The 24,923-nt window shown below is 38.2% G+C and overlaps 2 protein-coding genes across 9 annotated transcripts in view; one reads left to right on the forward strand and one right to left on the reverse strand.

The window, feature by feature from the left end:
• Nucleotides 1-24,923, forward strand: LOC120452843 (rabankyrin-5). 7 transcript variants are annotated; one of them, XM_039637273.2, is made up of 7 exons: nt 9-139; nt 6,724-7,454; nt 15,762-15,887; nt 15,935-16,029; nt 16,084-16,925; nt 18,162-19,581; nt 19,656-20,053. In XM_039637273.2, the coding sequence occupies exons 1-7, from the start codon at nt 136-138 to the stop codon at nt 19,792-19,794; spliced, it is 3,357 nt and encodes a 1,118-aa protein (XP_039493207.1). In that variant the 5' UTR covers nt 9-135; the 3' UTR covers nt 19,795-20,053. The 7 variants fall into 7 exon arrangements, with proteins under 7 accessions (XP_039493212.1, XP_039493211.1, XP_039493213.1 ...); XM_039637274.1 differs by having other exon boundaries at nt 35-139; nt 6,728-7,454; XM_039637275.1 differs by lacking the exon at nt 6,724-7,454 and having other exon boundaries at nt 13-139.
• LOC120452845 overlaps nt 1,245-24,923 on the reverse strand; it is a 28,731-nt gene continuing 5,052 nt past the window's right edge. The window contains exons 3-4 of one of the 2 annotated variants that reach the window (XM_039637281.1): nt 1,995-2,103; nt 1,245-1,932 (exon numbers count right to left, since the gene is read on the reverse strand). In XM_039637281.1, the coding sequence (XP_039493215.1) occupies nt 1,926-1,932; nt 1,995-2,103 (116 nt within the window). In that variant the 3' untranslated portion in view covers nt 1,245-1,925. Of the gene's footprint in view, nt 1,933-1,994; nt 2,104-3,819; nt 4,178-24,923 lie in introns of those variants that run through there. The other variant, XM_039637282.2, reaches the window with a different exon arrangement.

Consider the following 24,923-nt stretch of genomic DNA (forward strand, 5'->3'; position numbering starts at 1 on the left):
TGTGAGGAACCCCGCTAAACTACATTCGGAACCAGTTCAAGAGCGAACATAAACATATACGATAGAATCAATTCTTAGAACAGCGGTGTACTTGGTGAATAATCTCGTATTTTATAATTTGTGCACACATATTTAATGGGTATGTTATGAAAGCAGTTGTTTGTTCAGCCATATCTATTTGCGTTTCATACTAGACAAAATACAATGTGTATTTACATACGAAAAGTGTATTTGCTATTTAGCCTGTCCCATAGCTTTTAAAGAAAAACTAATGTAGTATTGAACATACGACTCTTTGCCTAGCATTTTGAATTATATTCATAATATCTCCTATACAAAATCATCACTGAGCCGATAATGAGTTTGGCTGAGTCAGCTAAATTGACTGATACACTCACCGAGTCCTTCTCGATGATCGTGGTGGTTTTTTAAAACTAATGATTTTGCCATGTCATCGAGTTGAATCGAGACATTCCTTAAGTAAATTCAATTCAATTTTTTTTTAATCTTTGGTCATCGACGAAAAGTACAAGAAAGTGCAGGAAATAAAGTCTGGGAAGCTGTTCCGACCCCCTAGGAAATATACATGTATGTACATTTTTCTTCTTCTAGCGCGCCCGTTCTGTACGTTTAAGCGTAAATATCTCGGGAACTAGTATAGCTCAAAAGTAGTGCAATTTTCGCAAAGGTTTGTGTAGTTTGTCGTCCTATTTTTTTAATATACAAAAATTTAAGTACAGTGATCTTTTTTTACAGTAGGAAAGAGACTGTTTGCGAGGTTGCGCACAACTTAGGGTCGTTTACATTTCTTTCTCACGATGATCTCATGGTATAAATCGTTGTACGCTAAAATCCTAATTTATTATTATACCCGTTACTCGTAGAGTAAAAGGGTATACTAGATTCGTTCAAAAGTATGTAACAGGCAGAAGGAAGCGTTTCCGACCATATAAACTATATATATTCTTGATCAGGATCTATAGCCGAGTCGATCTGGCCATGTCCATCTGTCTGTCCGTCCGTATGAACGTCGAGATCTCAAAAACTATAAAAGCTTGAAAGTTGAGACTAAGCATACAGAGACATAGACTTAGCGAAAGTTTTTCGATTCATGTTGCCACGTCCAATATAACGCCCACAAACCGCCACGCCCACACTTTTGAAAAATGTTTCGACATTTTTTCATTTTTGTATTAGTTTTGTAAATTTCTATAGATTTGCAGAACAACTTTTTGCCACGCCCACAAAACGCCCAAACCTGCCACGCCCACACTTTTGAAAAATGGGCTGATATTTTTTTCTTTTTCTATTAGTCTTGTAAATTTATTCAAATCAGCATGTAATAAATCTGGCACTTAATATTGACTGAATAAGTATTTACTGCTAAAAAGTCTACAAGACATTTTGTTTTGGGTACTTAGCGTCCAGAAAACCTTTGCCATATTCGTTGGAATAAACATAAGAAAACAGAATGCAACACATTTCAACAGTTTAAAAAAGATTTGTTTAAATATAACTTACTATATTCGTTGAAAATCCAATGTAACAGCCTAAGGGGGAACTACCATTAGATGTAGAAAAAGTCTTTTTTGCATTCGCTTTTTAGGGATATTAATTCTTTTTATATTCTTATAATTTATTTAGAGTGATGTCTGAGGTAATTAAAAAATATTTTTTTCCAAAAGTGAAAATTCTAATTTGACAAATTTTTCAAGAGTCGCCACTGACATCATGATAATAAGTGATTCTGGCCACAATTGTAGTCTAAAGAGTCTACTCGAGAGGGTTTTTTGTCGTCGATGAACTAAAAACTTTTCGAAATTCGAAAATTACCCCGTCAAACAGGCTCCGAAAACTAAAATTCATGATTTTCACAAAAATTTCGTTGTAATTTCTGTAAAAAAACGTCCAAATATGTAGTGTTTTTAAAGTCTTTAGTGTAAATTAATGTTAGATTATACAAATCGGTTCAGTAGTTATTTTTTATCACTTACACAAATGTGAAATAGTTTCGAGAAAACTGACGTTTAAAGAATGGAAAGAATGGCTCGGCGAAGTAACTTCCGGAAGACAAAGGTCCAAGTCCCGATATTACTGTTTCTTCTTGATCAAAATATATAAAAAAGGAAATATTTAGTTAAAAAACAGGATAGAATGATGTTGTCGAGTTTTCAAATTTTTCAGACATATTGATGTTTTAAAAGTGTTGGGTGTCACAGTTTTGGGAGACTTGTGCGCGTGGCAACATGGGTCAAGTTCGACTCCGCTATTGATCCCGATCCAGAATATTTATATATTCCTTTTGTAGTCGGAAACGTTTCTAAACTAAACGCAGGGCAAGTTTGTTTACTGATGTTGCCACGCCTACAAAGCGCATAAAACTGCCTTTGAAAGTGCTTTGATAAATGTTTATTTAGTTTTTTGTTTTATCGTTTGTCTTGTCAATTTCTATTGGTATACTAAAAATAACTTGGCCACGCCCCCTTTTAAACCAACCAACCGCCCAACACTGCAACCCATTCCAAATTTTTTAAAATTTATTTTCGTTTTGTTACTATTTGTTCCAGTTTGTATTGATATGGCAAAAAATGTTGAACGAATTAGCCAAGCCTACAAACCATCCAAAGCAAAATGCTCGCACTTTTAAAATATTTTAAATTTTTTTTATTTTATTATTAGCTATTTTTATCGGTACGGCAAAAAATATTTACTCTATCGACCAAAACTGACACGCCCACATTATTCAGTAATTTTTTGATATTTTTTTTCTTTTAATATTTGCCTTGCCAATTTATAAGCCAAAGTAATTATACCCGTTACTCGTAGAGTAAAAGGGTATACTAGATTCGTTGAAAAGTATGTAACAGGCAGAAGAAAGCGTTTCCGACCATATAAAGTATATATATTCTTGATCAGGATCAAGCAGCGGAAGTTTGTCGATTCATTTTGCCACGCCCACTCTAACGTTCTCAAACCGCCCGATGTGTATTTCGCTGCCTATTGTGCTTGGGTATCTATGGTCGTTTTAAGTGTTGTAATGGTATTTTAGAGTTTATATTTCCTTCTATTACTAATAGTCTATATTAATAGATCACCACTCAGGTATGATTATACCCGTTACTCGTAGAGTAAAAGGGTATACTAGATTCGTTGAAAAGTATGTAACAGGCAGAAGGAAGCGTTTCCGACCATATAAAGTATATATATTCTAGATCAGGATCAAGCAGCGGAAGTTTGTCGATTCATTTTGCCACGCCCACTCTAACGTTCTCAAACCGCCCGATGTGTATTTCGCTGCCTATTGTGCTTGGGTATCTATGGTCGTTTTAAGTGTTGTAATGATATTTTAGAGTTTATATTTCCTTCTATTACTAATAGTCTATATTAATAGATCACCACTCAGGTATGATTATACCCATTACTCGTAGAGTAAAGGGTATACTAGATTCGTTGAAAAGTATGTAACAGGCAGAAGAAAGCGTGTTCGACCCATTTGTTGACCCATGTTGCCACGCCCACACTTTAGAAAAATGTTTTGGTATTTTTTTATTAGTCTGGTAAATTTTTATCTACTTGCAAACAACTTTTTGCCACGCCTACAAACCGCCCAATGCTGCCGCGCCCACACTTTTGAAAAATGTTTTGATATTTTTTCACGGTTTTGTTAGCCTTGTAAATTTTTCTCGATTTGCCGAAAAACTTTTTGCCACGCCAACTCTATCGCCCACAAACCGTGCAAAGCTGCCACGCCCACACATTTAAAAAATGCTTTCGTATTTTTTTTATTTTTGTATTAGTTATGTAAATTTCCATCTATTTGCAAAAAAACTTTTGCAGGCCCACTCTAACTCCCACAAACCGCGCAAAGCTGCCACGCTTACTCCTTTGATATGGAATGTATTGATATTTTTTCACAGTTTTGCTAGTCTTGTAAATTTCTCTTCATTTGCCAAAGAACTTTTTGCCACGCCCTCTTTAACGCCCATAAATCGCCAAAAACTGTCAGTGTGGAAGACTCTCCTTCGCACTTATAATAGCTGAGTAACGGGTATCAGATAGCCGGGGAACTCGACTATAGCGTTCTGTCTTGTTTTAATAAAATCAGTTGGGATTTGTGTGCGTGGCCGTTTATTGAAAGAATTGTTTCCATTTGCAGGTGGTGGAAACTAGGTGTCACCTGTAAAATTAAAAACGTTGCTTGAGTTAGATGTGGAGAACTTGGCATTTATCATTTAATATAACGGAGTCATTGCGAGCAACTTGCATAAAGATGTTGGTTAGGTTTGTTATGTGAAATTTTTTTTTGTTTTATTGATTCATTTAATTGAGATATAGACAGTGAAAAATAACAAACATATTTTAGGGCCTTACGAACAAGTACTTTAATAGGGTTTATGAAGTGATGCGGTTCCAGTTCATTTCGATATATTTTGGTTTTTAAAATACTTGTGGACAACCTGACGTGAAAAAAAAACATTTTTCAAAAAAAAAATTGGGTCCGTCCATAAAAAGGCGTAAAGGCTTGTTGCAGCTTGTAGCCTTTATGGGATAGCGATAGAAATTGGCAAAAACAAAAATAATATGAACCAAATAAAACATTTTTAAGAGTGTGGGAGTGGACACACTCATTCGAAAGTCATACTGTTGAGCCAATAAGCCTTTTTATAAGCCTTTTTTTTGCAAAATAAAAGACGATTTTTATGGTAGCGAATTCAAGACAATTTATCATTCTTCGGGAAATTTGGCAATGATATGTATGCTTGGCATACGGAACGACAGAATTGAATGCAGAGCGAACAGTAGGACGCTAAACCAAAGGTGTAAGTTCGAGAATAATAAAAAAGAAAGTAAGCGCGAGAGGGAAGAGCTTAGAAGCTCACGCAGCTGATCTGCATGTATACAAAAGATAATGCTGTTAAAGTGTGTTGTGAAGTGTAAAGTTGGCATGTTTTTAAATAACAAATTTCTGGCAGCTGCGAGACTTGACATACTTTTCCCGTTAGAGGCGTTTTTACAGAATGCTTAAGGAGCAGCAGACGCAGCTCATCAACTGCTCGCTTCGTTGATCCTGTTGCTGTTCGATTATTCGGTAGGTTGATTGGATTTAGGTCACTGACTCCAACAAAGACTTCTCCAGCGGACCATATACTCAACGATGACCATTTTGGTCAATCAGGATGTCCTGATCCTAAAGTATGCGGAGATTTTCCAAAAGAGGATAATTGTCGGAACTAACTGAATCTGTTGCATTAGCGGCAATCCTGACCCAAGCTTTACTTTTCCGACGCACAGCAGTTCATAGAAAAGACAGCGCCAATCAGTAAGTCTCTGCGTTGAAAACGATTTGGATTTGCGAATCAGATTATAACGTGCAGTTGAGTCGAGCAGAGCACGGCAAGGAACGAAGATTTCTTCACTAATACGATAGCATTGGCTAGGAGCGCAACATCTTTATCCTGTGCAAGAAGAGCAGCAAGCGTTCCAGGCTATGCAGAGGGTTCTACGACATGATGTGTGTCAGAAGCAAGCGATGCAAAGATTCCCAGATGAAGCAGGGTGTGGTGCTTAGATCCGCATGCACGGCAATTGCTGGAATTGCACTGCTTCAGTTGATGCCCAGTCTTGAGGCAATTTATGCAAAGTGCGAGCCTTTTTGCTTCTCTAAATCGATTTGCTGGGGTCAGGGTTTGAAGCTCTGGCAAAAATATATTGAGTGTGCAGAATCAATGCAAAACGCACAAGTCGAAGGGCTGAAACTTGTAGCAAGAAGCACTGAGATACGCAAATCAGATGCTCTGTTGCTTCTCACCTGATTGCCTGGCGCATAGCATGCCATGCCATACTCAATGTTTCCAGAAACGCCATTGATTCTCACATAGTAACTGAACTTCGGCGATAATGCATCCAGCGATTTGTTTCGTTGAACCCATTCCATGTAGCGCAAGAATATGAGTGTTAATTTTATCCTACAGCTCACGAGGCATTAAAACTGAACCACTCTGCACTGCGTTTAGCCCCAATGTCTCAGTGACATGCGCCTGAAAAACTAAACGCAGATTGGCAAATCTGTTTTGCAACAATTCCAAAGCTATGCAAACAATTCCAATTTCCTATATTCTAATTTTCAATAAGCGAATGGTTTCGCGTATCCCTCAGACAGGATCGTAGACGCTTTAGCTTCTCAAGGTTGTGAGGTCCACGGCGTGGATTTGTGAGACGCGCTTTAAAATCTCCCACGAACTGAGAAATTGAGCGTTACGAGAACATCATCAAAAATTCTCGCTCAAATCGCTTTCAATTACATCCAAATCGAGCTCTTCAAGCTCGCTCAGAATTTTTTAAAATGTTTGTTGCAGCTCATCGATCAGCTCCTTAACCTCAGAATCGTCAAACGAAGTTAACACAGAACTTGATAAATAATCTTGATAATAAACTTGATAAAGTTGTAGGTGCGCAGAAAGAGCGCGAGGGAGAAAGAGCTCAGATGCTCACGCTGATCTGCATAGATAATAAAGATAATGCTGTTGATCTGTGTCTCCAAAGTTGGAATGTTACAAATAACAAATTTAGGAATTTGTGGCAGCTTGGAGAACCGACACATACTGAAATGTTAAAGATTGTTGTTTAATACTACTTTTAAAGCTTGATGTAGCTCACTCTTTATAAATTGTATTTTTGTAGATTTTTTATTACATCAATTTATTTTTAAATGTATATTTTAAGGTAGTAATGAGGCGTCCTCCGTATTAAAAATGGAAAATAACTTGGCGAGTGATGAATATACAAAACTCCAGCACAATTATGCGGAATTAGAACGAAAGTACAATGAGAATATTGCTACCTCTGGAAACCATGAAAGTGGGCTAACAAGTTTTTTATCACGACTGTCGTTGACTGTTTCTTCATTATTCGGTAAAAATACTTATGCTGATATATACATCCGATCGCATACGAAAGTATTTTCTGCACATAAGATCGTACTTCACGCTCGCTCTGAAAAATGGGGAAATGATCTATTGACCAACATACAGGAGCTGGACTGGAGTGATTTAAATGAGGAGGTGGTATCGTCGCTTTTGCGTTGGATATACACTGATCTGATTGATTTGGAGCATGACGGGCTTGCGTTGGATCTTCTACGTGCCGCACATCGATTTGGTTTACCATCGCTATTAGGATTATGTGAACGGGCACTAGTGACTTCTGTAGGTCTAAGATCTTGTATAAGAGTTTATTGCGTGGCCGAAGAAGTTGGTGCATCAACACTGTTGGAACATTGCTCCAGCATAATATCAACACACTGGAATGAACTTACAACTCAAGATTTCCAACATATGTCTGGACCCTTATTGTTTGAAATGCTTAAAACCAAAACAAAACATCCTCTCCATGCTGCTGTTAGACTCTTAAGGGAAGACGTCGTGTCTCTGTGCATTGAAAAATATGAAGACTCCGTAAGTACTTTTCAGTAAAAACTCGAATGAATGAGAAATGATTCCGACGGACTTTCTTAAATAATTTGGTCGAAAATGTTTGTTTTGGGTTCTCAAAGTTCCCCGGCTTTAGGGTCTTTCTAGCCAATGTTAAATTATATCCTGGAGTGGACCGTTAGTTACTCCAGTTAGCCCACTCTCCAGTTAGTTGCTTCTAGCATGTTGCTGTTTGGTTAAAGCGCATATTTCAATAAACTCTTCACGGTTCCTGTTGAATGTTGGGTTTTTACTTCTGTTCGACACGAGAAGTTTTGTGTCGAATTGATAAATTTATATTTTTTTATCCTTTATTGCTGAAGGAGATAGCAATAACTGAATGACCCTCCTATTGGAAGTCGGTTCACCTGTACCGAATTATTACTACTGGCCAAAGTTCGCCGACGGCGCTGATTTCGAGCTAGTCAGTATCGACTCCTGGCCTTTCAAAAGTGTAGTATTGTTTGATGAATGAGAAACTGCACCACGAAGGACTTGGATTGTGGTCGATATTCCGGAGGCGCCAACGTGGAGTCCCTAATTAAAAAATGAGCCAGCGTGAGCACCTCTAAGTCGTCTGCATCAGCTGTGAGAGGACAAAGCGGCCGTAAGTTGAGGCATACTTCTATGCTTATGAGCACCGTTGACAACTCCTCGTAGGTCAGACGCCGAACTGCAATGACCCTCTTCAGATGATTTTTCACCGACTTCACATTATCCTCCTACAGCCCGCCAAAATTGGGCTACTGAGGGGGATTGAAGTGCCATGTGGTCCGCTGTGAAGCAAGCTTGGGGCTATGAGTATCTCGTAATCATCCTTGAGCCTGCTGCAGAACGTCTTCATTAAATTGTCCGCGCCCACAAAGTTGGTTCCGTTGCCACTGTAGAGATGCTGAACAATCTGTCCAGAGCCAGAATAAAATACTCGGTCCTGAGGCCTTTCACAGCTTCTAAGTACACCGCCTTTATTGCAAGACAAATTAAAACGGCCTAATAAAAGCTTGACCCTCGCAAGCGTGCTGCCTTCAGCTCTATAGCGCCTGTATAGTCAACTCCAGTCGCCAGGAACGGTCTGCTAGGGTGGTTCACTCGATGAAGCGGCAAATCTCCCATGAGCTGTGTCAAAGCGATTGGCCTCGTCCGAAAGCACCTTACACATTTCCGTACAACTGTTTGGTCTCTCTTCTGCTCGTCTTCCTGTCAGTATCCAGAACCGCTGGTGACTGCGTGCCAAAGTCAGCTGTGCACCTCCGTGCAGAGTCAAAACGTGCAAATACCGTATCACTAAGGAACCGTACCGTATCACTTCTGGGAGGCAGTCTTTTATCACTTTTAAGCACGGTCAGCTCGGATGAGAATGACTCTCTTTGAACGATGAGTACGATAGCGAACAGAGCAATGTCCAGCTCCTGAATACTTAGAGGACCAGTCCACCTTTCTCCTTTCCTGATAGCATTGGTTTTAAACCGAAATATATATGCTATGACTCGTACCACCTGGCTAAAACTCGAAAAACGTTCCAGAAGCGCTAACCTTGGGACTGCGTGGTGAACGCGAACTTTGTCCGCCTTTGCCTCTAGCGCGGCATCATTAATGTCGACCTGTCCGATCTCCGATGAAGGGCAGTCACCTTGACTGCGTGTAAGTCACTCCGGGCCAGCCCTCTTGTCTTGTCGCACAGTCCGCTGAACTATGGCCGTCAGCATGGTCATGCTCCTTTAAAATTAACTTTCCTGAGATGATGACTGGCGCAATGAGACCCAGCGGGTTGAACAACCTCGCTATGCTCGACAGGATCGTACTTTTGGTGTAACTAGCTGGTATCTCAAAATTGACCTGAAACTTAAAGCAGCCATAATTTGGGAGTCAATACATTCTCAGTGCCTTGATACTGTCCAGTTTAAAGGGGTCCGACTGCACTGATGGTCCATCGGAACCATTTACGCAACTCCATGCGAGCGGATCCATCTGGGCTGCTAGACAGACGTCTCTCCAACTGCAGGAACCGATTAAGTGCCATTTGATGAGATCTTCCCAGAACCATGGATCTTGATAGGTTTTAAAGGGCAACCGCACTACGTAGCGGCCATCCGATCGACGCACAAAAGTCTTCTGGAAAAAGGACTCGCACCAATTGTCCTCGTCTGTTGCTGTAGGGCGGTCTGGAACCGACTCGACCTCACAGAAACGCTTCAGCAATGCCTCGGTGTCCAAATGCACTCGATGACAGCGTAACTGGGTTGATTCCCCCACTCCTTCAGCACGTCTAGAGAGGATCCATCCGAAGTGCGTATTCTGAGCTATGGGCTCGCCTTGCAAACCGATCTTGGTATCAGGCAACATTATTTGCGCCAACATGTGCGCTCCTATAATGAGATCTACTCGCTTTGACCGCGCGTAATGAGGAGCCCATGAGAGCACTCGAGTATGATCCCAATGTTGTGGCGTGACTAAAACTACAGATTTCAAAACTGTGTACTGTGTACACTCGGGTGGCTGATAGAGGTCTGCACGAGTGCACTTAAAATTTTAGGTTATTTGAGTACTCACAAGCCTAACTCGCAATTCGGCATGCCGAAACGGTTTCAAATGACTGAATTACGCATTGGTTAGCGTTGTTTTCGTTATATGCGGAATGAGTAAAATTCAATCCAAAGCGGAATGGATAGAATGAGTGAATGCAGAGTAAATGTTTAAAGTACTCGGATAAAATTTTGGCAATTTCATCGTTCATGAATTGCATATTCAATTATGAGAATGCAGAGCTCGAACGAAAGCGTAAGTTCTTAGTAAATTGCGTACATATGTACAACATAATATATGTGTAAATAGAATAACACATTAATAATACACAATTAATTTAACAATTCTGATACTATAAACAAAATGTTGTTTCTGCATTCAGTAATTGATTAATCCACGTCTTTCTATTTTTCTATATCTTGTATTAAAAAGCAAGACAAAAACGAAAAAACAAATACGCATAAATTTGACGTCACCAATGCGGCGCACAGTTAGCCGTCTCGGTTATTCCGAGTACTCGGTCGCAAGTACTCATTTGTGTATTTCTTCGCCGTTCGAATATAGTAAATTTTTTACTCATGCCTTTACCACATTTGCCAAATCCGTTTTACTTAATGTCTCACTCAGTCAGTCAGAACTTTGAGTGAGAGTACCAAATGCTGCTTTGACTGTATTCATGCAGACCTCTGGTGGCTGACCGCTTCAGGTGCAGAGACTGAACGACGTGTTCCGATACTATGGTTGCCTCAGATGCTTGATCGATGCGAGCAATCCGGTCGTTGACCGGATTTCGTACGGCGATACGAGCAGTGGCGAGAAGCACATTTCTCGAAGGGACATTCGATGAAGTTGCTGAATGGCATCTATAAGATGCGTGCGAGTTTGGGTCCTCCGTCGCCTGCAGACTTTGCTTAAATACGTCCTCCATTTGTGCAGGTGCACTAAGAGGCGGCGCTGAAGGCCGGATCAGATGCGGCTGTGTGCGACTCGACGATTGATTATGAGCCACTACTGGGAAATGCAACAGCGTGTGATTGCGCTGCCCACAAACTTGGCAGCTCTTATTGCTGGTGCAATTAATGCGTAGTTTCGCCCTGCTCTCTTTATCCTTCCTCCTGTAACAATCCAAGGCTAGAACGGTTGCGCATCGACGCAAAACATGGTCGCCGCTGCCGCTGTTAACAGGCGGATAGGGCGTCATGAGTGCTCCTGTGCATTATGCACTCGCACTCGTTTGCTCGGGTCGGGAGATCCTGGTCCATAATTGGAGTCGTACGACGAACTTTGCTTTTCAATCGCATCCATTATGACCAGCCGATCATTCAAAAATGATTCTAAATCCTTATACGTAGGAACGGAGTTACCGCTTTCTTGATGGTGCGTTGTCAGGCTCCTTGGGCAACCTCGATGCTACGTAATGCGCCAACCAGTGCTGCGATTTCCCGTCCAATGCTTGAACGCGGCGGAATGCAGCCAGACAAACATTGACCGTGCTTAACATCGTCCGTATTACTTCTGTATTTTCCTTTTGCAGCCCGGGCAACGCGTAAATAGCGTTCATGTGGTACGAAACGACGATTATTGTATCTTTTATCATCAGTCCCCAAGCCACGGCGTATTTTGCATCCGTGAGTTGCATTTGTTGGATGTCATTATCGCGCCCTCCTTTCAACGACTCTTTATGAAACCGTTGCACATTGCTCAGATTATTGTTGTTGTGAAGGCGTCATAGTAGCCTGGCCAGTCCACACATTCACCCGAAAATTTGGGCACTGACATCATGTGGCAACATGCCCACATGTCCACTTTTTCTAGACGCTTCTTTAAATAAATCTTCGTTTTCCTTGACTGCGAATCCGATTTGCTGCAAATTGACTAATTTGATTTTATGATAACGAGTGTAAAAAAATTCCCAACTTAGCGCAACTCACCACCCTAAATAATCATGTTTAATATGAAAACTCAATAAATTCTTGTCCCGCACATAACTTGTACACTTACTCCGTTTGTCCACCAGATTCGACTTACAAGAAGCCGCTAAAAAGTCAGGGTCTTTTTTTCCCGTCTATTTATCGCAGTTTTATGTCGGCGAGTCGAATTGAAAACTTAACGCGACCGCGATCTAACGTGATCTATTTACACACTAAACTTTTGGAATTTTTGCACGTGCAGTCGAATTAATTTCAATCGTTATAATTATTAACTGATTTACTTTAAGCTTCAATTTTGTACAGACGTGTGTGTGTGTAAAAAAATAGAAAGTAAGACCGGCAGCGGGCGTTCAGCGTTGTGTGCAAATTCAGACTGATTTTTGGCCTCTCATCTCTTCTTCCCGTTGTATGCGCTGCCCAGAAACGAGCGAGCGATCAGCTGATCGCCGCTCTCCCGCACATTGGGACAAGCAGAAAACTAAACCAGAGTTTTAATGCAATCGTATTTTTAAGGAAACATTGCCAGAAACCGATAAAACTATTGAAAATGTTTTGAACTCTATTATATGATTAGCTTTGCCATTTTCTTGTATGTCAAAACTTTTTGGCCACGCCAAAGTGTACAATGTACACACACAAATTACAATGGCAATAAATTGAACCGCTCCAAGGTTGCGCTACTGAGCATTTGTTGCGTTTCTTTCTACACTCATAAAAACAATTTTATGCATTTTAGAAAATCGACCTATAGAAAATAGCACCCTAATACATAGATTTTTTAAAAATAATCTGTTATAAAGTCAAGATTTCTTGCGATTGCGATTATTTCTTAATTTAAGTTCAATTTTTTAAAATTTCTGTTATTGGCAACTACCCTAAAATCATGGGAGGATTGCCATGAATTTGATCATAATACTTTTCTAAGTCTACGGATAGTTTGCCTTAAAACTAAGGACACTCGGCCACAAGCTAAAGCAACGAAAAAATTAAGAAAAAGAATTCTCTCTTGTTTTGTACTTGCCTTTATTCTCAAAAACAGAAGAGGATTTAGAGAGAGCAATAAATATGTTGAATATATGTGCATTTTCTTTGTTCATTAATTGTTGTGACGACAAGTATATTCCAACAGACATGGACGATCTTTTGAAGGAAATGGGAGGCGAAGCCTTTCTTAACATTTTTTCCTGGTAAGTACATGTATTCATTAAATTTGGTGTATATAAACCCGAAAATATTAAAACAATAATAATTATAAGGTTATTTGTGTAGGTATCGTATGTTACATACAATAACTGAACGTTATATATTCTTTCCATTTAGAACGAAATTTCAGCGACCTAGCGCTTAAATCGTTAAAGTGGGACCAGCTACGAAGATAAATTCCTTAAGAGCTTGTTAAAGAAGCTGTTGAGTTAGAGTAATTATGTCCCCCTTTACAGCACTCGTGGTAACAATTGCAAATTCCCAAAACAATTACACAAATATAATAAATATATATATTATTAATTGTATGTATGTTGGAATTAATTCGTAGAGTTTTACGAAAGATTGCGCTAGCCAATTCGTAGTCACACATACAAAGGTACTTTCCTGGAAGCGTCTGACATAGCGCATCTTTACCAGTATATGACATTTCGTTATTGTATTCATAGCATTTGTTGTGCAATGTCAAAGGTGTCGAAGTTTGTGCCTGAAAAATCGTTTTTGCGGGGACTTTTTACTTTATCATTTTAACGTTGCTCGATGAAGAACCGTGCCAGACACTTCTGCATTTGTCCAGATACCATGTGCTTGCTTTTACATTGCGGAACATATTTTGAAACTTATTTCTCCTAATTTCCCTTTTTTCTTTCGCTTTATAGCGACAGACTTATACAAGTTAGCATTGAACCCAAAGGTTTTACAAGACTGTATGCTTTTCTTTAAATTAGCACTCTGAATTAAATGCAGCAGGACGAGTTTTAAATTATGAAATTATGGGATGCACCGTGCACGAGGCTCCAAGTTAAAGGAAGTAGTCCATGTGTCTATGTCGGCCCTTATGGGCACTTTGTTAAGGGTGGGCATGACCTAGCATGAACTGTATAGGATTGTGAGAAACCATTTGATCTAATAACGCAGGATACCTGGGATCTACAAAATAATCCGGGAAATCAAAAGGAATTCGTCACCTATAAGGATGAACTCCTTGCCATTGTATGGGTACATAAGAATCAGAGAAATTATTTTTACGGGGTAAAAAACGTAAACATGTAACTGGTCATTGTCCTTTGAAGTACGCAGTATCCAATAAAACTACGATTGAAATCTTTTATTGAAGACCATTGAGCAAATATCTTTTACAAAACAGGCAAACAAATTATTTCAGGAGAAAATCTCCATGTAGACATATTTTCAAAAGACATATAGAACAATTTACAAATCTTACAAAACACCGATTAAAATACATGGTTTCGTGTCTATTGAAAACTACACTACAACTTAAGCTGCACATAGCTCATGGGTGTTAAGATGGGATGCAAGTTTCCGTTTATACCGCCCAGAACACCACTACGCAGCTCAGGAGTAAAGTCGGCAAATCAAGTGATCCTTTGGACGGTTGGCCTCCTCGGATCGGTCAGCGACGACTCGAACGACGGCGAAGCTAAATCAAATCAGCTTCACCACGTCTGTGCTCTAGGATCAAGATTGCTTGCGAAGATGGCGCGGTGTCTCGACCCCTAGGCACTGGTTCTGGCAGCGATGGTTCCAGTAGCAAGTGGTTATCTATCTACAAGGGTGGGAGCGCAATATATCGTCCATTATATATCTCAACCTTCTACCTTTAATAGTCCCTAAGATCTCGACGTCTTTTACTCTACGAGTACCGGGTATAACAAGCGAGTTGCATATCGATAAAAATAAAGAAAAAAAACAAGAGAAAACGCTATAGTTGAGTTGAGCGAAGATACCCATTATTCAGCTATGTAGTAGAAGTGCGATGGAAAACAGTGATAGTTCTTAGCGGTTTGTGGGCGTTAGGTTGGGAGTGGCAATAAAATTTTGGCAAAAAGTTGATCTGCAAATTGATCAAAATTTACAATACTAAGAAAAAAATAAAAAAAAATATCAAAACATTTTTTAAAAGTGTGGGTGTAGCAATTTTGGGCGGTTTGTGGGCGTTAGAGTGGGCGCGACAACATGGGTCAACAAACTTGCGCTGCGCCTATGTCTCTAGAATCTGTATGCCTAATCTCAACCTTCTTTTATAGTTCCTGAGATTTCGACGTTCATACGTCTACGTCTACTCTACGAGTAACGGGTATAATAATTAAATGTAAAAAAAAATACAATTTGTTAAACGTGCGGGCGCAAAAGTTTTTAGCAAACAAATAGAAATTTACAATAATGACTAATAAAATGATGCAATAAAAATCGAAACATTTTTCAAAAGTGTGGTAGTGGCACTTTTCGGCGGATTGTGGGTTTAGGAGTCGTGGCAACTTTGGGCCAAAAACTTTCGCTGCATCTATGTCTCTGGAATCTGCATACTTTATCTCAACTTTTTTATTATTATAGTCCCTAAGTTTGACGTTCATACGAGTACGTACGAGCACACCGACGGTAATACGGACAGATAGACATACCCAAATCAGCATGGCTATTGATCCTGTTCAAAAATATGCATACTTTGTAGGGTCGAAAAGCTAAGCTTCCTTCTACGTAACACGTACTTTTCAACGAATCAAGTATACTCTTTTACTCTACGAGTAACGGGGATAAAAATTTGCATCATCTAATTTTTTTAGCACGCTCATAATTTAATACGTTGTATTTTTCTTTTATATTTTTTTACTAGCTGGTAAATACATTTTCTGAAAATGGTTTGTTGCCTCTTCAAATGGCCTTGTCTTCAAAAAATACCCAAATTGCGATGACTCTAGTAGAAAACGGAAAGGCTAACATAAATGCTGTTAATATAGAGGTATGAATAATTAAATAAATAAATTTGCTAATTATTTTTTCTAACAGGGATGTTCGCTCCTAAAATCTTCTTTAAAAAATGGTGATGCTTTTTCTGCTAACTTTCTGTTGGACCAAAACTGTCTTTTAGACCTTCCATCAAAGTATAAACATTTTAAATATAGTTAATAAAATAAATAATTAATTTTTTTTTGTAGACAATCTTCAGATACTGCATTACACATTATTTGTAATTATAATCCGGACAATATCTCAGAAATAATAGAAGTTGTGAATAAGATTTTGCAAAGAAATGTAAACGTAAATATACAAAACACAAAAGGAGAAACGCCCTTGCATATAGCGATTGCTAGACGAAATGTAGAGATGGTGAAGCTTTTGCTTAAAGTGCCGAGTATTGATATAAATTTGCGCACCTTAGACGAAAAGTGTGCTTTGGAACTAAGTTTATCAATGGGAGACCACGAGTTCTTAATAGCCTCAATACTTCTTAGTATGGGAGCACAAACAAATCCTACAAAGTCAAAGACCGGGGATAGCATACTACAAGTGCTTGCGTTGGACGGACATCGTAAAGAAAAATCTGCAATTTTTCTGTCTGATTTTGCCGATTTAGACCATTTTAATTTACGTGGGTTAACAGCATTACACATAGCTGCTTTGAACAACATGCCAAACCTAGTTAAAAAGTTGATTGTTAATGGTGCTTCCTCCAATTTAAAACACATTGACTGCGGTTTAAGATCAGCATTGCACATTGCAGTTGAAGCTAATGCCATTGATGCCTTAGAAGCTTTTGTTGAGTTAAAAAACCATAATATTGATTTTAATTGCCAAGATATTAATGGTGACTCTCCCCTAAGCCTATGCTTAGCCCTTAAGAGAACCAATCTAGTTTCTATTCTTATCCGAGGCGGCTCAGATGTTAACGGAAAGAATAAAGATAACTTATCACATTTACATCAATCCATTAAGAATGGAGATAGTGATACATCATTATTTTTACTGGAGCAGGGTGCAGACATTACAGCTTTATCAGGTAAATTTGTGTAACACCAAAAAATTACATTTACCGGATCAAAAAAGTCAGCTTGGTTTCAATGCACAAATTTCAAATCTGTTTTCGGTCATTTTTAAACGCAAGCGGATTCTGGTGCACTATATTTTACCAAATTTGGACATAGTTTTTTGGTTTCTATATATATTTTATTTATCAGGTTGCATGCTCCGGTTATCAAATTCGTAAGATTTTTACGATTTCGATTTGAAATCGTAAAGTTGGTGCTCCGGTTTTCGAAATCGTAAGAATTTTTCGATTTGTAAAACGGTCTGGTCGAAATGAAAAGCAAGTGCCTGTTTTCATATCAAATCGGATCTTATTTACTAAAGGAAAAAAAATATTTAACTCAGTGGTCTATTGATGTTAATTCCACATCGCGAAGGTTGCCATACTGTTCGTGGAAGGAATCAGGCGGATAAAAATACTTATAAAATATAAAAGAATTCATTAATTTATTTAAAAGAGGACCAAAAGTTTTCTTTGTAAATAATGCTATTTAATTTAATTACTTAAATGGTCAAAGTGCAGTAAAAAAGTAATTACGAACATCGGAATTAAAACTGTGAAAAGGGTGGCAGCTCAAGATTTTCTCAAGCCCTCCAATTTCTGCCTTTTCTTAGCTTCAAAGCAAGCAATTGCAAATGTAAAAGGCATTTTTCACGTTGTTTGATTTTGACAAATAAAATAAAACAGGCGTTTGAGCAGCAAGAAGCGATGAGAAAAAAAAAAAATTCCGATATCAAAAATTTTGCGAAAACCAGAGCTCCTGAAAACGAAATCGTACGATTAGGCCCAAATAGAAATCGAAAAAATCTTACGATTGCCTGTAAATATTTTTTCATTTTAGGTGTAAAAAGAAAGAAAATATATATTTATAAATATGACAATTGTTATTTATTTTTTAATGTAAATACGTTATTTTTTCTATTTATAAGTTTTTATATTGCGCTTCTGATCCTATAAAGTATATATATTTAAATTAACTTTTATTTTTGACAATTTCTATAACTATGCAAAAAAATGTTGAAATTTCCCTCTCGTACTCACACTATCCCAGTAACGTGTCAACGAATTCGACTTGTGTTTACTAAAAGTTAAAAAAAAATTAAATTATCATTATTATATATATATATCAATCGGACTTTTTAGGCCCATCAACATAGTTTACTACATTTAACTTAACTTGTAACTCAGTGTAATTAAAAAATTTAATAGATAATCTGGATTCTTCATTGGATTTATCGATTATGCATGATCTTCCTAAAGTTGCCGACGAACTTTGCAGGAAAGGAATCGCCCTAAGCATTAACAAAAATGGAGTATCACCATTATGGTCTGCTTTGGAGAAAGGATACGAAGACGTAGCACTTATACTTGTGCGACATGGTATTGACACAGATTGTTGGCACGAGGGACCTGAAGGATGTCAGCAAACTCTATTACATCGCGCAATAGATGAAAACAAAGAGTCAGTAGCTATATTTCTAATTCAAAGCCAATGCGACTTAGACTCTGCGCGTCAGCCAGGCCCCAACGGAGAGGGTGGAGATGAGGCACAAGATAAGGCTTCTCCGCTGCATTTATGTTGTCGTTGGGGCCCAACTAAAGTTCTTCAGACGTTAATTGATCATGGTGCTAATGTTAACGTAGTTGATGCTGAAAGCAAATCCCCACTTCATGGAGCTATTGAAAACCACCATGATGAGATAATATCCATACTTCTTTGTCATCCTGATATAGACCTTAAGCTACGTGACAGGTCTGGAAACACACAGTTTGCAACTGCATTGGACGTCCGTAATCACAACGCTGCTCAACGTATTTTGAATCGATTTCCAACAGCAGCAGAGCAAATGGACCTGCGCGGTCGAAACTTTCTGCATTTAGCAATTTTAAAAGATGACTTAGAGAGTGTTTTATTTTTATTAGCTATTCAAGTAGATGTCAATTCTCGGGTACATGACGTCAATCAATCGACGCCGTTACACCTAGCAGCTGCATCACAAAACGAAATGATTACCAGAAATCTAATTTTAGCTGGCGCCCGTATAAATGAAAGAGATGCTGTTCAAAAATTACCTCTGCATGTTGCTATAGAATGCGGTAATCTTCCTGCAGTTTCTGCGTTAATTCAAAACAATGCTGACTATGACGCAACAGATGCTGACGGCAATAATGCTTTGCACATTGCTGTGCGATGCGCCCAGTTATTCATTGTGCGGGAACTTTTAACCGAATCGAGAGTGAATGCGGAAGCAACTAATTTAAAGGGTAGAAATCCCATGCATGAATTGTGCCGGGTCGTAGAAGATAATACAGCCGGACTGATTTGTGAATTATTTCTTGAGTGTATGCCGAAGTATCCAATTAACATTCCTGATATGGACGGTAACACACCTCTTTTGCTTTCATTTATGAGAGGCCAATCACCACTTTGTAAAATTCTTGTAAAGGCAGGGGCTTGCCTTGGTACTGAAAATAAAGATGGAATTAATATTTTTAACTTTAAGCTGGCCACGGATCAATTACTTCACAAATTATTGGACCAGCTGCCACAGGAATCACCGTGGTCAGAGTGTGACTACTGCCAGCATTGTACAAATAAATTTACAATTACTATGAGAAAACATCATTGGTAAGAACGCAATTTTTGACAAATGTAAAATATTTTTTTTTTAATATTATAAATTTTTAATTGTTATACGTTAGCCGGCATTGTGGACGGGTCTTATGCTCCAAATGTTCCAGTAATGATGTGCCCATTTTAAAATTCGGCATCAACAAACCAGTCAGAGTATGCACCGTTTGTTTTAATGTACTACAATGTGGAAATGGATACTTTTCATAGAATATTTCTCTATTGCAAAAATTAATTTTAAGTCCTAACGACGTTTTAATTTTTGAAGCCGTTGAAATAAAAGTGTTAGTCTGTCATTTAGCGAGGAGACTTTTAGAAGTCCTTAAAACATATTACCTCAAGAAACGTGCTAAGCTCTTTGTAAAAATTTATTCCACTATAAGATATGGGTATTATTTGTATTTTTGACTCAAGCGAATTTATTTTAATGTTTTGCAACCAATTTAAAATTAAAATAACAAATATTTAATTCGCATATTATCGATGGGCACCGATACTACTGTCCGTACGTCTGTTCTCTTGCCTGTCTGTATGAACATCGATGTCTCGAAACCATGAAATCGTCTAGATTTCAGTGACGCAGACACAGTAAAGGTCGCCCACTCTAAAAAATGTTTTTAATTTTAAAAACTTATCTGTGAATTGGAAGTTATCTGCATAAAAACCATGAACCAAAAATTCATTTTTTTATGAAAAAAAAAGTTACCATTTATATAGGGTGTTTTTTTTAGAGGTATAGAACTTTAAATTGCAATAAAACAACGATGGATTATTCGATTGACATGAATTTTATTGACATGAAAGATAATCTTGTGGCATTACATTTTACATTACACGGCTGGCTCGGATGTAGTCCAATCTGGACGTCCAATTTGCAATGACTTTTTCCAATATTTGGCCGTATATCGGCAATAACACGGCGAATGTTGTCTTCCAAATGGTTTAGCGTTTGTGGCTTATCCGCATAGACCAATGACTTTACATAGCCCCACAAAAAGTAGTCTAGCGGTGTTAAATCACAAGATCTTGGAGGCTTATGAAAAATCGGGAACAACAGCAATCTCGTTTTGGGCCCATTCGACGAATCTACGCCTTGCTTGATGATCGTTTGGTTTCAATTCTTGCACGAGTTGGATTTTGTAAGCACGCATGACGAATTGCCAAACCAAACTGAGAATAAATCACTTGACAGCTGTTAAATCGGTCGCCATCTTGAACAGTAATGCCAACTTAAAGTTCTATACCTCTAAAAAAAACACCCGTTATTTGACATAGAAAACAAGAGATTTCACCAAATTCCAAAATGATTTTAGATTCTAAATCTTCGAAGAATTTAACTTTAATAAATAAAATTGTAAATACAAACTGTTTTTGGTCAAAAAAATAAAATTCAAAAAAATAATTAATTATTTTTATTATTTAATATTATTTTTATTATGTATTTATTTAATAAAATTTAACAATAAAACATGGGATCCGTGTTAGACTTTTCACCTGATTATTACATATCCTTGTGTAAGGATCAGAAAGCTCCCCCCCAAAACTTTTTTGTATATCCGTTACTCGTAGAGTAGAAGGGTATACTAGATTCGTTGAAAAGTACGAGTATGTAGCAGGCAAAAGGAGGCGTTTCCGACCATATAAAGTATGTACATGTATGTATGTATGTATATTCTTGATCAGGATCAATAGCCGAGTCAATCTGGCCATGTCCGCCTGTCTGTATGAACGTCGAGATCTCCAAAACTAAAAAAGCTTGAAAGTTGAGATTAAGCATACAGAGACATAGACGCAGCGCAAGTTTGTTGAATTTTAATTACGGCGGTAACATTCCCTGTAAATGTGTGTACGTGTACATAATCTTGCTCCTGCATTTTGGTAAGATAAGTTTCGGCGTCCCATTTGCTGTGGTGTCTTGGAGTTTTCAAAATCACTAGCAGGAATTGTTATCTTAGACGCCATCCACTTAGTATGTTTGGAAATAAATCGGTCTAGTTGTCTGTTACACTCGGGCAGTTTTCTTTTAATGAATATTTCAAAATTGACTATTTTTTTGTCAATCTTTTCTGTCTTTTTCGATTCCAGATTATTGTTGTTGATTGCAGAATAAACGTAATCTGAAACGTAACTTATTTGCCGATTGTTACGCCTCCAAATGTTCAGGAGGTCGCTATGTCTGAACTCAAACTTGCCTATATATGAAATCAAATTCTTAAAAAACGAAAAGTGAGTTATACTCCACGAGGCACACTGGACACGTTAGAATATTCTATTAAAATACAAATAAATTGGATGTTAAGCTTCACATGTATTAACTACATACGTTAAAAACAAGAAAGAACGCTATAGTCGAGTTTCCCGACTATCTATTACCCGTTACTCAGCTAGTGGAAGTGCGAAGAAGAGTCTTCAACACTCACAGTTTTTGGAGGTTTATGGGTATTAGAGTGGGCGTGGCAAAAAGTTTTTTGGCAAATCGATAGAAATTTAAGTGTCAAACTTATGTTTCTATATATATCAATAATCGGCTAATAGTCGGAACTAAACCAAATTCTTCGATAGGCACTTTGACGTGTCAATTTACATTTGCTAGGATATATCACACTCTTTCTTTTTTTAATAATTTTTTGTTACTATGTTTACTGAAAGGCTCCTTTATCTTGTGAGTAAACCCCCCAGTCGATATGACCACAACTGCAGTGGACTCTATCGTTTCTATGATGTGCCATGACTTAGTGGGAACTGGAACTGGAGTACTTGGGACATCTGCGTGTGCAATCGGGACGATAACCGACGCCCCCGCTCCTAAGGAGAGTATCGATCACCGTTGCTAGTTGAGACAACTACTTGAATTACAGCTCAACTTGGCCACAACAATGTCTTTTCGTTCTTCTGGATGTGAGTACACTTGAGTGAAGCGCGCCAAATAGAATTTGTAAGGCGATACTTTCTGGATACGCTCCGCTATCTTTAATGCCATTTTGGCGATCCGAAAATGATTATCCTGTAATCCCTTGGATAAATATTAAATTTCAATTACGCCATTTAACATATTATTAGCCACCGATCGGCACTATCATTATCAACATCATTGGGCAAGTCATGTGCCGTCGAGGAGCTGATAGCCATCTTCGCAAAAGCGAACAACCGCAACCCTCCATTTCTGCAAATACAGGAGTGGTGACAGCCCGCAAAGGATGCGACTGCAATTTTATCAGATTATTCATGTCGGCGGAGTCCCCCGGGAGTCCTCCTGCCATCCACCCCTCGGTCCTCCTCAACAGGTGAGTGAGTACGGCGAAACTTTGTGTGAGAATTTTTTGGCCTTTCCCGATTGTGCTCCCCTCTCCATTTGTATCGAGTTACCTTGCTTCACCCGATTGGCGATGTGATTTGTCGTTCCCGACAATTCTCATGAAATTAATTTAAAACGATGTGTCCAGGATGGATATCAGCTGAATTAAAACAATTAATAAAGATTCAGTTAATTTCTAGCCCAAATGTTCAGTTACATATACTTTTAACAGCCATTTGTGGGTGCTGTTATAGGTTACAGAGTCTGTTAGTTTTTGGGGTGAAACTGTTTTGCATATTTATAGTGAATAATTAACATGAGCAAACTACTTGTATTAAAATGAATTTAATAGAAAGAGGTTTTAAAAATAAAACAAGAGAGAACGCTATAGTCGAGTTCCCCGACTATCTGATACCCGTTACTCAGCTAGTGAGAGTGCGAAGGAGAGTCTTTCACGTTAGAGTGGGCGTGGCAAAAAGCTTTTTGGCAAATCGATAGAAATTTACAAGACTAAATCAAAAATTAAAAACTATTTTTGAAAAGTGTGGGCGTGGCGGCTTCGGGCGGCTTGTGGGCGTTAGAGTAGGCGTGGCAAAAAGTTTTTTGGCAAATCAATAGAAATTTACAAGACCAATACAAAAATGAAAAAATATTAAATTAATTTTCAAAAGTGTGGGCGTGGCAGTTTTGGACGGTTTGTGGGCGTTAGAGTGGGCGTGGCAACATGAATCGACAAACTTGCGCTGCGTCTATTACTCTGGAGTCTGCATGCTTAATCTCAATTTTCTAGCTTTTGTAGTTCCTGAGATCTAAGCGTTCATACGGACGGACAGACAGACGGACAGACAGACGGACGGACAGACGGACATGGCCAGATCGACTCGATTATTGATCCTGATCAAGAATATATTTACTTTATATGGTCGGAAACGCTTCCTTCTGCCTGTTACATACTTTTCAACGAATCTACTCTTTTACTCTACGAGTAACGGGTATAACTACATATTTTTACCTTTATTTTCCCTGTTTTACTATAATTAATGGATGTGTATTTAACAATCGTATCACGTGCAAAAGTAAACGAATAATTTGGCGCGAATTGCCTTTTCGCAATCAGCTGTTCAAAAATGCACTTCTAAAAGCTCATAAAAGGTTTTAGTGAAGGTCAGTCAATATTGTTTTTGTTTTTTATTTATATGATCAATTTTCTTTTAGAAAATAATTGATAAAGAACGATAAATTGACATAAAAATTTAGACTTAAGGGGGGAGATACCTATAGAACTTTCAAAATTTTTTTTTTTTTTTTTTCATTTAATCGAAAGATAAAATGTTTAAAAATATTTTACCAAAACTTCGTTAAGCTGCGATAAATATTTTTCGAGATAATCGACCCGAGAGAAGTAAAGTCCGGTTCCGCCCCCGCGAAGGAAGCGCGGACTGCGAGAAGGGAGGCACGAGCCGTGGAAAACAAATTTTATGAAGAATCCGAGGGTCTAATATACGGCCCGGGTATTGCTGATTAATATCAACCAAGATTAGTGACAGTCGCGACCGGTAAGTTGAACAGAAAAGGTTTTCTCTTGTACAAAAACTTTAGAGCTCGTTTTCTCAAAACTATGTTTTACAATACGGGCGTCACGATTACGAGAGAACTATTCAATCAATTCACGTAAACTAAACGGCATTTGATAAAGAAATCGATATTCAAGTGCGCGACAGAGCGATATTTTTAAAAAAATAGCTATTTTATAGTTTTTTAAGTATTATTATATCAAAAAACACGGGTAAAAATCGCACTTTTCAGGAACTCATGGTTATATATGTATGTCTAATTTTTCGAAATCATGAAAATCCCTCTACTACGCACTTCATTAAAGCTTTCTCATTATAACAAAATCTTTTTTTTTTGTTTCAGATGAAAAGTTTAACCAGGAAGTTGACGCCCGCAGAATTTGTCACCGTGACTGGATCGGTCATATTTCCGCCATTTTGTTTTTTTTTTTACAAACAATTTTTTTTGTTAAGCTAAGAGATGCCACTAA

The sequence above is a fragment of the Drosophila santomea genome, chromosome 3R, assembly GCF_016746245.2.
Source record: "Drosophila santomea strain STO CAGO 1482 chromosome 3R, Prin_Dsan_1.1, whole genome shotgun sequence".
Lineage (NCBI taxonomy): Eukaryota > Metazoa > Arthropoda > Insecta > Diptera > Drosophilidae > Drosophila > Drosophila santomea.

Excerpts from the sequence above, each read along its gene's own strand:
- LOC120452843 (XM_039637273.2), top strand. Across the intron at positions 16,926-18,161 it reads AGACATTACAGCTTTATCAG|ATAATCTGGATTCTTCATTG; the intron begins GTAAATTTGTGT and ends AAAATTTAATAG. Across the intron at positions 19,582-19,655 it reads ACTATGAGAAAACATCATTG|CCGGCATTGTGGACGGGTCT; the intron begins GTAAGAACGCAA and ends GTTATACGTTAG.